Source organism: Heteronotia binoei, chromosome 9 (genome assembly GCF_032191835.1).
Source record: "Heteronotia binoei isolate CCM8104 ecotype False Entrance Well chromosome 9, APGP_CSIRO_Hbin_v1, whole genome shotgun sequence".
Lineage (NCBI taxonomy): Eukaryota > Metazoa > Chordata > Lepidosauria > Squamata > Gekkonidae > Heteronotia > Heteronotia binoei.
Genome location: NC_083231.1, coordinates 12,675,699 through 12,688,757, shown reverse-complemented (window position 1 = coordinate 12,688,757; position 13,059 = coordinate 12,675,699). Strand labels below are relative to the sequence as shown.

The 13,059-nt window shown below is 50.4% G+C and overlaps 1 protein-coding gene across 7 annotated transcripts in view; it reads right to left on the bottom strand.

The window, feature by feature from the left end:
* Positions 1-13,059, bottom strand: part of KCNIP4 (potassium voltage-gated channel interacting protein 4) — a 538,048-nt gene that overhangs the window by 27,628 nt on the left and 497,361 nt on the right. For all 7 annotated transcript variants that reach the window (XM_060246240.1, XM_060246239.1, XM_060246237.1 and 4 more), the window contains exon 3: positions 1,022-1,091. In XM_060246240.1, the coding sequence (XP_060102223.1) occupies positions 1,022-1,091 (70 nt within the window). The remainder of the gene's footprint in view (positions 1-1,021; positions 1,092-13,059) is intronic.

Genomic DNA, 13,059 nt, shown 5'->3' with positions numbered 1-13,059 from the left:
GACTTCAAAAATAAAAGTCTTTTATTAGGACCAACCAAAACAACACAAAACTGCAAGCAAGTTTTTGAGTTCTCCATAACTCTTCATCAAGATGGCTGTTAAACAAAAACGGGGAGGGTACAGAAAGTAGAGGGAATGATATTAAGGCCTTGCCGCTTAAGCATCTTTTGTGAAAAGCTAAGCAGATATTTGGATGCAATATGATGCTAGCAGCTGCTGTTCATCCTTTTGCTCCCATCGCAAATACCTCGAAGCCCGAGCCTCAACATCTTTCGAAAAATGTAAAACCTTGCCTGCTTGATTTGGCCTTTGGAACTCAGGAAAAGTGAAAACGTTTCCCTGAATTTGATGAGTTGGGGCTATACATTTAAGCACGGGTCGTTTTGTGGGAAAAGAGGTGCCGGAGCTCATTACCACAACCCATTTGCATATGCCAGACAGCGCTGACATCACCAGAAGGTGTACTCAATTAGATCACCTTACAATGCTTGTTGAATGAGAATTGTCAGAATAAAACCTTACTCCCATCATACTTTTTAAATTTCTTTCTCCTATGTGGCCACAGTGGCATGAGGAAGATTTCCATTTTGTCTGCTTTATCTGTTTTGATTATTTTCCGGGGGGGGGGGTTTTGGTGGGGAAAATATTTGAAAGTTTGTCAAATCTTAGAGTTCTCTCAGGGGGTTTGAACAATGGGGCCCAGAAGCAAGTATTGGGGGGGTTAAGAAAGAAAGAGCACAATACAATTTAGAGGTTCCGGAGCTCCACCCCTGTAAACTCCTGCCCAAAATGAGGCCTGCGTTTAAGCAAGGATTTGTGTATTATGCTCACGTAAACAGCTGTTGCTTGTAATATTCCCACCCCTTAATTAAAGGCCCAAAGTACTGGCGTCCCCCCCCCCATTCAAGGGACACAAAAATTTCATCAAGGAGAACAGCAACATTCAGAGCAAACTTCCAAGAAATTACAATCACAATTGTTTGCGTATGCAAACAAGGCTCATTATCTGCAGGGTACTCACCTCCCTGTGGGAAGAACTGTGAATAAATCTCTTTGAAGGTCTCTTCATTAACAATCCCACTGGGACATTCCTAAAGAAAGTTGCAGAGAACACAACTGAGTCATGGTGCTTGCCTACAAACGCCTTGGCCTGACCAGACTTCATTTATTCACTTGCTATTTAGAGTCACTTATGGACGACACAGCCAAAGAGTGAATTCAAAAACACCTCCCCAACCACCGCCACTCTCCCCTCACCTCACCTCACCATCCATATGACGAAGATGTATAGTTTGGATCAGGGGTGGAATTCCAGCAGGAGCTCCTTTGCATATTAGACCACACGCCCCTGATGTAGCCAATCCTCCAAGAGCTTACAAAAAAGAGCCTTATAAACTCTAGGAGGATTGGCTACAGACTTGTAAGCTCTTGGAGGATTGGCTACATCAGGGGCGTGTGGCCTAATAGGCAAAAGAGTCCTGCTAGAATTCCACCCCTGGTTTGGAACCTTGGAACTCTCCTGGATCCTCTTCTAGAAGGTTTTGTCTATGTTTGTTTAATGCAGAAATTGATAGCCCATCTGTTCCCTGGCAAAAAGAGAACCCTGTACGTACAAGCACTCTTGCCACAGAAGGAGGGAGGAACTGTACGACTGATCCTTTGCCCTGGTAGGAAAATCCACTACAGCAAGAAGGAAGTTACTACACCACAGAGCTCTAATAATCTCCATTCATATATTTTTCAACAAGTCAGGCAAACTGTAACTTTGTGCACAAGACACGCCCCCCTTTCTTGGAGACATACGTAGGTGACAGGGCTTTCTGTTGTAGCAGGAACTCCTTTGCATATTAGGCCACACACCCCTGATGTAGCTAATTCTCTTGGAGCTTACAGGACTCTTAGTACAGGGCCTACTGTAGGTGATATGAAAAAAGCTACTCAGAGTTCACCCTGGATTAATGTGTAACTTCCTCAGAAGAAGAAGAAGATATTGGATTTATATCCCGCCCTCCACTCCGAAGAGTCTCAGAGCGGCTCACAATCTCCTTTACCTTCCTCCCCCACAACAGGCATCCTGTGAGGTGGGTGGGGCTGGAGAGGGCTCTCACAGCAGCTGCCCTTTCAGGGACAACCTCTGCCAGAGCTATGGCTGACCAAAGGCCATGCTAGCAGGTGCAAGTGGAGGAGTGGGGAATCAAACCCAGTTCTCCCAGATAAGAGTCCGCACACTTAACCACTACACCAAACTGGCTCTCCATGATGATGATGATGATTATATTGGATTTGTATCTCCAGGCCTTGGATTCAGTGGGAGCTCACAGGAGTGCAGCTCCTGAACCTTTCTGAGAGTTCCACCTCCTTGTCCACTGAATAGTATGTGCAGCTGCATAACAATCCCGGATGAGCTCCACCACCTATTTGTCTACAAAACGACCCCTGTGTATCTTGCCCTCCACTCTGAATCTCAGAGTCTCAGAGCGGTGACAATCTCCTTTACCTCCCTGCCTCACAACAGATACCCTGTGAAGTAGGTGGGGCTGAGAGAGCTCTCAGAAGCTACCCTGCGTTAGCTATGGTTGACCCAAGACCATTCCAGCAGGTGCAAGTGGAGAAGTGGGGAATCAAACCCAGTTCTCCCAGATAACAGTCCACACACTTAACCACCACACCAAACTGGCTAAGCTACACTACACTAAGCATGACCAGGGAGTTCCCTGCGCCAGCACCAACTCAATCGATTCCTGCCCTGAGCAGCCGAGATTTAGGACAGAAAAACCAACGCAGCTTCCGCACAGGGGAGTCTTGTCTTCCCACACTTTTCCAGCCTGATCTTTGAGTGTTTCTCACAGGACTTCCTCTTGGACTCCATCCCCTGGCCAGGAGCCTTGCTTCCAGAAGAGGTGCGTCCTCACAGAATTGGTTGAATTGTGCTTAGAACTGACCACATCGTCACATGGATTAATCCAGTGGAGTGGCTGGCACTAAAGTAATCACCCGTCTCTCTGCCAACGAGCTTTCATTTACGGAGCACTCATTCTTGGGGGAACGGCTGGATCAGGTGAATGTGCCGGAAACAGATGGCAGGGATAAATATTCCAACAAGTTGAATTCAAAGCACTGCCAGTGGACCAAAGCTCAGGAGATCAGACTTCTCTGATAATGACAGTAGAATCAGTTCCTAGACCGAAGACCACAGATTTATACCCCACCCTTCTCTCTGAATCAGAGTCTCAGAGCGGCTCACAATCTCCTTTACCTTCCTTCCCCACAACAGACACCCTGTGAGGTGGGTGGGGCTGAGAGGGCTCTCACAGCAGCTGCCCTTTCAAGGACAACCTCTGCCAGATCTATGGCTGAACCAAGGTCCTTCCAGCAGCTGCAAGTGGAGGAGCGGGGAATCAAACCCGGTTCTCCCAGAGAAGAGTCCACGCACTTAACCACTACACCAAACTGGCTCTCACTTGAAGCTTGGTGACCCTAAATGATCCGGAGTCAAAGGTCAAAAGTGAGGTAGCCAAGCTTAAAAGTGATTCCAACGGAGTCAGGATTCTAATCTTCAAAGCAAACAAGAGAGAGCACCAAAAGGATCTCCATGGGCCTTTTTTTTTTTGTAGTGGGAACTCCTTTGCATATTAGGCCACACACCCCTGACGTAGCCAATCCTCCAAGAGCTTACATAGGCCCTGTAAGAAGAGCCCTGTAAGCTCTTGGAGAATGGGCTATATTAGGGGGTGTGGCCTAATATGCAAAGGAGCTCCTGCTACCAAAAAAGCCCTGGATCTCCATAAACTCAATGACTGAGCAATGGTCAACCATGGCTGAAACCATGCTGGAAAGAACAGGGGTGAATTGAGATACTAAAATGGCCCAGGAACCAACTGGAGCTAAGTGACCCCTTGAGTGCTGGCAGCTGCAGTGGCATGTAGCCTGTGCCCTATCAGCAGTGACGATGACAATGAGCACAGGCTTATCACTTGGGCAAAGCTATACCCACGGCCACCAACATGGTGTCAGAACTTGTATCTTTGCTGCTGGTCCTCTATAATGTGACCAATGCTGTATGGTAGTTTTATTGTGGCTTGGAGCTGTATTGTTACTGAACCAAACTGACTCCATGTTGTAACCTCTGCTTAACCCAGAGTGCCTGAATAGTAATTAACCTTGCCCCACTGGTATCCAAAATATTTGGGGCTGTAGAATGAGTTATGTCTTGTCTCTGCACATTCTCACACTGAGACCCTTTGAAGCCGAACAGCATGGCCTTCGGAGTAGGGAGGCATCCTCTCTACTGATAGTGATGGTGAGAAGACAGCTGCGCCCTACAATGTGAATTGTGGCTTTGTGAGATGTTTGCTTTACGTGTATAAAATCAAGCTGATGCTGGCTCTCGCCATTACTGTTATCTTGCCTTTTCCAGCACCTAGTTCTCTTCAATAAAATCCTAGCTTTGTAACTAAGTATGGGATCCGTTTGAAGTTCTTGAGTTCTGACATTATAACAGTAATCCCATTGTTCGTGGCTTATCTGTACTGGAGGCTTGGCTCGATGGCGGCAAAAGTACCAGACGACGGAGAGCCCACCACCCCATCGGAGGACCCGCCGCTCGACCCAAACGTGACGGGGGTCCGACGCAAAATTAAGGTTCCAGCGCCCTTCTCGGTCGACGCCGCCTTCCCGGCCCCGCGAACCTGGAGCCCGCGGAAGTCCACGGCGGCAATCGACGCCGCGGAGCAGCGGTATCGAAGCATGTTGGGCGAAGGAGGGGCAGGAGACGACGACGAGGGCCAGGCGGAGGGCACGGAGCCCCGAGGGGGGGAAGACCCGATCCGGACCCTCCGCAACGAATTATTCGATTGGGTGCGGGAAATCCACGGCGATGTGCACCGTTCCCGCGTGACGATGGCCGAGGAGATGCAGCAGAACCTGGGCGCTATCCACGACCAGCTCCGCACTTTGCAAACTGCGGTCCTGGGGATACCGTATGGAGTGTTGCCACTGGGGCAACCGCCTGTCGCCCCGCCGGCCCCCGCCCCGCAGGCTCCAGCTGCCCCGGCGCCGCCGGCCCCAGCGGCCCCGGCACCTCCGGCTCCGCCGGCCCCAGCGGCCCCGGCACCTCCGGCTCCGCCGGCTCCGGCCGCCCCGGCACCGCCGGCGCCGCCCGCACCAGGGGCCCCGGCCGCCCCGGCGCCGCCTGCACTACCCGGTCCGATCCCGCCGGCCCTACCGGGCCCAGCACCGCCGCCTGGGGCGCCGCGAGCGCCAGGAGGGGCCGAGGGACGGGGAAGAGAGCTGAAGATTACGTTCGATGGGAATCCGGAGGACGTGGAATACTTCACTATTCAGTGCGACACGTTCTTCACCCACTGGGGCACCGACTACCCTACCGAGGCCAGCCGAGTGTACCACATCGCGTCTCGACTGAGAGGGGCGGCCCGCAAATGGTATGTGGGGCTTTTCATGGGAAGAAAGCCCGAATTAGCTACCGTGGCAGGGTTCCTGCACGCGATGCTCCGCCAGTATGGAGATCCCTTGCGGGAGGAGAAGGCGGTCGCTGCCCTCCAACGCATCGAACAGGGCAACCGCTCCACCCGCGAGTACGCCACCGAATTCCTGGGGTACTGTGCGGCAGCGAGGGGATGGAACGAGGTCATGAAATACACCGCGTTCATCAACGGGTTGAATCCGAGCATCCTCGACCGCTGTTACAGTCAGGGAAGGCCCGACACGCTGGTCGGCTGGATCCAACTGGCCGGGGAAGTGGAGACCAACCTCCAACACGTGGGGATGAGGAGACAGCAACTAGCGAGGAAGGGAGCCAAACACACCCCAACTAAATCTGAAGGGAAGAAGGCTCCGACGACCTCCACCCCGTCTCCCGCCCGCAAGTGCTTCCAATGCGGGGACCCAAATCATCTTGCTGCTAACTGCCCTGGGAAAGCGGGATCCACACCACCCACGGCGCGGCCAACCACCCCGGGCCCGAAGAAGAAGAAGAGCAGCCGATCGAAGGAGCCCAGTCGGGGCTCCGTCGCCACTTCCTTGGCGACTGACGAGGATTTTACCACCAGCCTGGCGGCAGTCGAAGAATCGACCGAGGAGTCGGACGATACCGAGTCGGCGGGAAACGACAGCGACCTGCTTTAATGGGTGCCGCAAAGCAGGTCCAACAACAGCCGGCACTCCTCACGGTGAGAGCAACTGGGGGTTTACTTTTTATGGCCGTCACCCTCCTTAACCCGAACCTAAAGAGATTCATGCACGCCCGAGCGCTAATCGACTCAGGGTGTAACAGGGACTTGATCACCCCCCGCCTAGTTGAGGCGCTGGGATTAGCCACTTCGCCCCTGCCACAACCGATGTAGTTCCAGCAAATGGACGGGGGGCCCATGAGAGGGGAACCATGTACTTTAGAAACTCAGGCGGTCCCGGTAGGGACTGAGGAGCATTGGGGAATTGAGACTTTCGTAATTGCCCCCTCCTGCTCTTTCGACGTGGTAGTAGGCTCAGCTTGGCTCGCCCGCCACCAACCCGACATAAGGTGGGAGGAACAGCTCGTCCGGTTCCCGGATTGGAGGTGCGAGCATCACCACTGGCGCCCCGAGTGGGGGCTGCACGCTCCCCCCCAAAACATGCGGGCGTGCCTCACACTCGAGGAAGTCGCCTCCATCCCCAAGGAGTACCGAGACTTAAGGCTGGCATTTAGCGAGAAGGAAGCGGATGAGCTACCGCCCCACCGCCCTACAGACTGTGCCATTGAGCTAATCCCAGGGCAGCAGCTTCCCAAAGCGAAACTGTACTCCATGGGTTGGGCGGAGAAAGCTGAACTCCGAAAGTTTTTGGACAAAAATCTAAAGCGTGGCTTTATTCGACCCGCCACAGCTCCCCATGCCGCCCCTGTCCTGTTCCGAAAGAAGAAGGACGGGTCTCTTAGGCTTTGCACAGATTTTCGTGCGATAAACGGGATTTCCATGTCCAACGCCTACCCGATCCCGTTGATAAAGGACTTATTAAACACTGTAGCAAAGGGGAAAGTATTTACCAAACTCGACCTCCGAGACGCATACTTCCGCGTCCGCATCAAAGAGGGGGACGAGTGGAAGACAGCCTTCAACACCCCACTGGGACAATTTGAGTACCTTGTCATGCCGTTTGGGCTACAGGGAGCCCCGGGTGTTTTTATGAACTTTATTAATGAAGTGCTGCGGGACTTCCTGTTCAAGGGGGTGGTGGTGTACCTTGATGACATCATTATCTATTCACAAGATCTAAAGTCTCATGTGCCTTTGGTCAGAAAAGTGTTAAGCACCCTTTGTAAACACAAATTGTATGCCAAATTGTCAAAATGTGAATTCCACAAGACCAAACTGGATTACTTGGGCTTCCGGGTGTCGGGGGAGGGATTGTCCATGGACCCCGCAAAGGTCCAAGCGGTGTTAGACTGGGAACCCCCTCGAACCCGCAAGCAGTTACAAAGTTTTATCGGGTTCGCTAATTTTTACCGCGACTTCATAAAGGGGTTCGCCACGGTCATGCTCCCTCTTACAGAACTCCTCAAAACTAAAGGGAAGGGTGACGAGGCAAAAAAACCCGGCGCACGCCTAACGTGGACGCCTGACTGTCAAAAAGCTTTCACTGAGCTAAAACGCCTCTTCACCTCCGAACCCGTGCTGGCTCATCCTGACGAACTTAAGCCCTTTGTGGTCCAATGCGACGCCTCCGACGCCGCTGTAGGAGCCATATTAATGCAGAGGGGGGGAAATGGGGCGCTCCGACCCTGTGCCTATATTTCCAGGAAATTTTCCAATGAACAAAGAAACTGGTCGGTCTGGGACAAAGAGGCATTTGCGGTCATGTTTGCCTTAAAAACCTGGCGCTCCTGGCTTGAAGGAGCGAGAGTCCCCTTCGAAATCTGGACCGATCACAAAAACCTGGAAGCCCTCACTGGGCGTCGCAAAATGACTGCAAAACAGATCCGGTGGGCAGGCTTCTTTGCTAAGTTTGATTTTGTGTTGAAACACATCCCGGGCTCAAAGAACTTTTTAGCGGACGCCCTTTCCCGCCTGCCCCAACACGACAGTCTCAGGGAAGAGGTGGTGGACTCACTAATTTCCCCCTCAGCCATCGCGGGGGGGGGTCACCACCCGCTCCGGTAAACAGACCAACCCACCGGACTTAGAATTACTTTCTCGGTTCCTCTCAGCGTACAAACAAGAAACTGACCGGCCCCCCAGCTTGGTCAAAGCCGAGAACGGACTCTGGTTACATAATGAAAAAATCTATGTGCCCGATCCCCTCAGGAAGGAGGTTTTGGACCGCTGCCACTCAAGTCGCTTGGCCGGCCACTTTGGCTATGTCAAAACACTCAACTTGCTCACCCGCCAATTTTGGTGGCCGAAAATGAAAAAAGATGTTTCAGAATTTGTACTCTCATGCCCCACTTGCCTCATGGCAAAACGAAGGGGGGGCAAACCTCCGGGCCACCTGGTTCCCCTCCCTACAGCCACCCGACCTTGGTCGGTAGTCTCCATGGACTTCATTGTAGAGCTCCCGCCCTCACAGGGCAAGACAGTCATCTTGGTCGTAGTCGACACCTTTTCAAAGCAGGCTCACTTCATTCCTTGCAAACAGTTACCTACAGCCAAAAAACTTGCCCAGCTCTTTTTTACTCACATTGTACGCCTACACTCATTCCCAGACAAGGTCATTAGTGACCGCGGAACGCAGTTCGTTGCCAACTTCTGGCGGGAGTTCTGCAAACTAGCTGGCATTGAGCAAGGACTGAGTTCTGCCTACCACCCCCAGTCGGACGGACAGACGGAGAGGGTTAATGGCCTTCTAGAGCAATACCTCCGCTGTTTCATTAATTTCCAACAGTCCAACTGGGTAGATCTCCTCCCCTTTGCAGAATACGGCTACAACAATAGCCTCCATAGCTCAACCAAAACCTCCCCCTTTCAAATCATCAATGGCTACGAGGGCAAGCCGTTCCCTACGCTCGCCCTCCCAGCCAGCCCATCCCAGCCAACATCGTGCCAACAATGGTGGGAGGGACTTCGTGAAGGCTGGAAGGGAATTCAGGAAAACCTGGAGGAAGCAAAAAAAGCCTACAAAAAACAGTTTGACAAAAAACACTCCCAGGAGTGGGATCTGAAGGTGGGGGATACAGTTTTCCTGTCGACAAAGAACCTTCCCCTTCCCCAGTCCTGCCGCAAACTTGCACTGAAGTTCCTAGGACCTTTCAAAATCAAAAGGGTGATAAATAAAGTAACGGTAGAACTCGAACTACCCAAATCACTAAGTAAGATCCATCCTGTTTTTCATTGCAGCTTGCTTCGGAAAGACCCTGGTGCTACGTCCTTCCATCCCAGGGCCCCACCGCCCCCTCCGACGACAGTGAGGGGTCAGAGTCACCATGAAGTCCAGGAGATCCTGGACTCCAGAGTCAAACGGGGGAAACTGTATTATTTGATCAGGTGGAAACACTTCCCCCCGAGCTGTGACGAGTGGGTCGAGTCTCAGAATGTAGTGGCACCGCAACTGCTGAAAAAGTTTCACCTACTGTACCCGCACAAGCCCAAGGCCGGCCCCGCGGGAGGGGGCGCTTAGGGGGGGCAGTATGTCAGAACTTGTATCTTTGCTGCTGGTCCTCTATAATGTGACCAATGCTGTATGGTAGTTTTATTGTGGCTTGGAGCTGTATTGTTACTGAACCAAACTGACTCCATGTTGTAACCTCTGCTTAACCCAGAGTGCCTGAATAGTAATTAACCTTGCCCCACTGGTATCCAAAATATTTGGGGCTGTAGAATGAGTTATGTCTTGTCTCTGCACATTCTCACACTGAGACCCTTTGAAGCCGAACAGCATGGCCTTCGGAGTAGGGAGGCATCCTCTCTACTGATAGTGATGGTGAGAAGACAGCTGCGCCCTACAATGTGAATTGTGGCTTTGTGAGATGTTTGCTTTACGTGTATAAAATCAAGCTGATGCTGGCTCTCGCCATTACTGTTATCTTGCCTTTTCCAGCACCTAGTTCTCTTCAATAAAATCCTAGCTTTGTAACTAAGTATGGGATCCGTTTGAAGTTCTTGAGTTCTGACACATGGTGACCCAGGCGTGAGTTAATGCACCCTTGTGAGCGTGGTGTTTTTGGCACTGCTTGCTCCAGTGGTTCTCCAGGACGGTGGCCCATGAGAACTTGGTGGCACACTCAAAAAAAGGTTCTCTATGACCAGTAAAAAGGGAAAGGGGACATTTGGAATTTTTTAGGGAGTCTATAAACCTAGGCTGCGACCACAGTGAAAATCACTGCCTGCAGTTCTGAACAGAGCTGCAAACCATTGTTATATGAGCCAACTCTGGGTCCACATTAACAGCCCCAACAGAGGGCCCTGCAGCAGAGAACCAGGAGGGCTGGACAGATGGAAGCAGACGCGTAGCCATGGTTTGCCATTCACCCCAAATACAGTAAAGGTTCAGAACAACCCAGAACTGAGGTTTCGTGAGTGGCTGGCCAACAGTGCTGTCGTAACAAGGAGCCTGTTTTTATCCGGTGATGGTTTGTGTTTTCATGTCTTTCCCACCCTTAAGGCTCACATAATTTGAAGCCTCTCAGATCAGGGCAGTTCTCTGATAATTTAAAAACTCTAGGGCAGAGGTGTCGAACAGGCCCTTAGAGGGCTCCTTTCAGGCCCCCAAGCAACTGGCTATCATCTGTTTCCTTCTCCCTCTTTCTTGCTTCCTTCTGCATCACAGCTTGCTTTGCAAGGCTTGCTCAATCGCACAGGAACTACAGAGCAAAACCTCTATTTTCTCCACTGGCTGAAGCTCCTCCCTTGGGGAGGAAGGGGGGAAGGCAGAGCATGTTTTTCCGGGATCAATCACACAGCAGAGCTACTGAGTCAAACCTCTCTCCCTTCTATTGGCTAAGGCTTCTACCCCCCCCCCCCCGGGTAAGGAAGGAAAGAGCCAGAGCTTCCTTTACCCAATTCCCTGGATCCCATGAGAGAAATACAAAGAAAGCACCTTTAAAACCAGCAAGTGCTAATGTTTAGAGCATGTTTTAAGGGTTTTTTTTTTAACAATTTAATTATGTTTGTCTCTGTCCTTTATAAAATTTATATCTTAAGTAGGCACACACATGGCCTGGCCGACATGGCCCGGCCCAGCACAGCCCGACACAACCTGACAGGGCACGCACGGCCCAAGAAGGTCTCATTTATATCAGATCCGGCCCTAGAGTTCGACACCCCTGTTCTAGGGGCACTCCATTGTGCAAAATAACCAATAAAATTGTGTATTACACTCCATTGTGCAAAATAACCAATAAAATTGTGTATTATAATCCATGGTGTAAAATAACCAATAAAATAACCAGTAGTAATTTCTCATCCTTGTAGTAACTGCAGATATATTCGGTTGGCAGAGTTTGGGGAGATAAGATTGTTACATGCATGTCTCTATCTGATGGTCTGGTTCAGCAGCAATGTGCACAGTTTACAGGCAGGTGACCTGATCAGACACTCATTTACAAGACTTTTCTTGTAGAAAAAAGCCCAGCAGGAACTCATTTGAATCTTAGGTCGCACACCCTGACATCGCCATTGTTTCACACAGGGCTTTTCTGTAGAAAAAAGCCAACAGGAACTCATTAGCATATCAGGCCGTGCCCTCTGATGCCAAGCCAGCTGTGTGTTCCTGCTCAAAAAAAAGCTCTGGTCCCATCTAGAACCGGAACCTCAATTCTGCTTTCTTGAGCGTTTAAATCCCTCCATTCTGTCCTATGATTCTGAGACACACGAGGGCAGCAGCGTGTTCGCAAGAGACTTTTTTGGAAACATTGCCCTGTTTCCTCAAATGAGAACATGGGACAGATGAACACCAGTGGCGATGCTCAATTAAATGAACATCTTAGAAAAGGAGCTTTACTTGCAAACTAACCAGTCGCATTAGCTAGTGTGACACAAACACGATGCTTTGCCAATTCAGTACAGCCTAACAGACCGTACTGGGAGGGGCCACATTTTACCATCGCCTCCCTCCAATAAGGAAGACCACCCTCTGTTGACTTCCTTCCCATTATAGTGACGGACTTGCCGCTAATCCTTAAATGCTCTCTCTCTGCGTCTTCTGGGGCAAAATCAGCAGAAGCTTAGTCGCAGTAACAGCTGCTTGAAGGGCACTTGGTGTAATTAGTAGACTGATCAAAGCCACCAAGTAATACACGGTCTTATAGTTTGCAAAAATATATTACAAGGATTGTGTACAACACATAGTAAACAATACAATATCGATAAAAGCCAGCGGTGCTAAGGCCTTTTAAAGTAACAGAAACCCCAATAGGGACAAACCACCCACCCACCATCCCCAAATTAAATAAATAAGTCCAAACTTGGAAATAGTCCAACTGAAATTCACAAGGTGGGTGCCCCTAAAGAACGTAGCTTCAATGCAGCCGCTTTCTTAAAAAGACGTCTCTCTAGATTTTGATGACGTTTCAATTCCTTCTTCATTGGAAACAGCCCAGTGTTCACACTGAAAATGAGACGCTTAATGCTGTCATTAAAGAATGTAGAACAGGGTTCCTAAACAATTGAGCCATTAAAACTGAAGAAGGAATTGAAACGTCATCAAAATCTAGAGAGACGTCTTTTTGAGAAAGCGGCTGCATTGAAGCTACGTTCCTTAGGAGCACCCACCTTGTGAATTTCAGTTGGACTGTTTCCAAGTTTGGGCTTATATTTATTCACTTGGGGATGGGGGTGGGTTTGCCCCCCCTTGGGGTTTCTGTCACTTTAAAAGGCCTTAGCACAGCTGGCCTCTATCAATATCGCATTGTTTACTATGTGTTGTACACAGTCCTTGTAATATATTTTTGCAAACTGTAAGACGGTATATTACTTGGTGGCATTGATCAGTCTACAGTCACAGTCACTGGCTGGTGGGTGGGTCGGATGCTATCAACTCCGGCGGTACTTATATTCCAATTTAGACTACATCAGCATCCACGCTCCATTGGCCGTTTCACTTTCTGTATGCAACAGCATCTGTACTACTAGA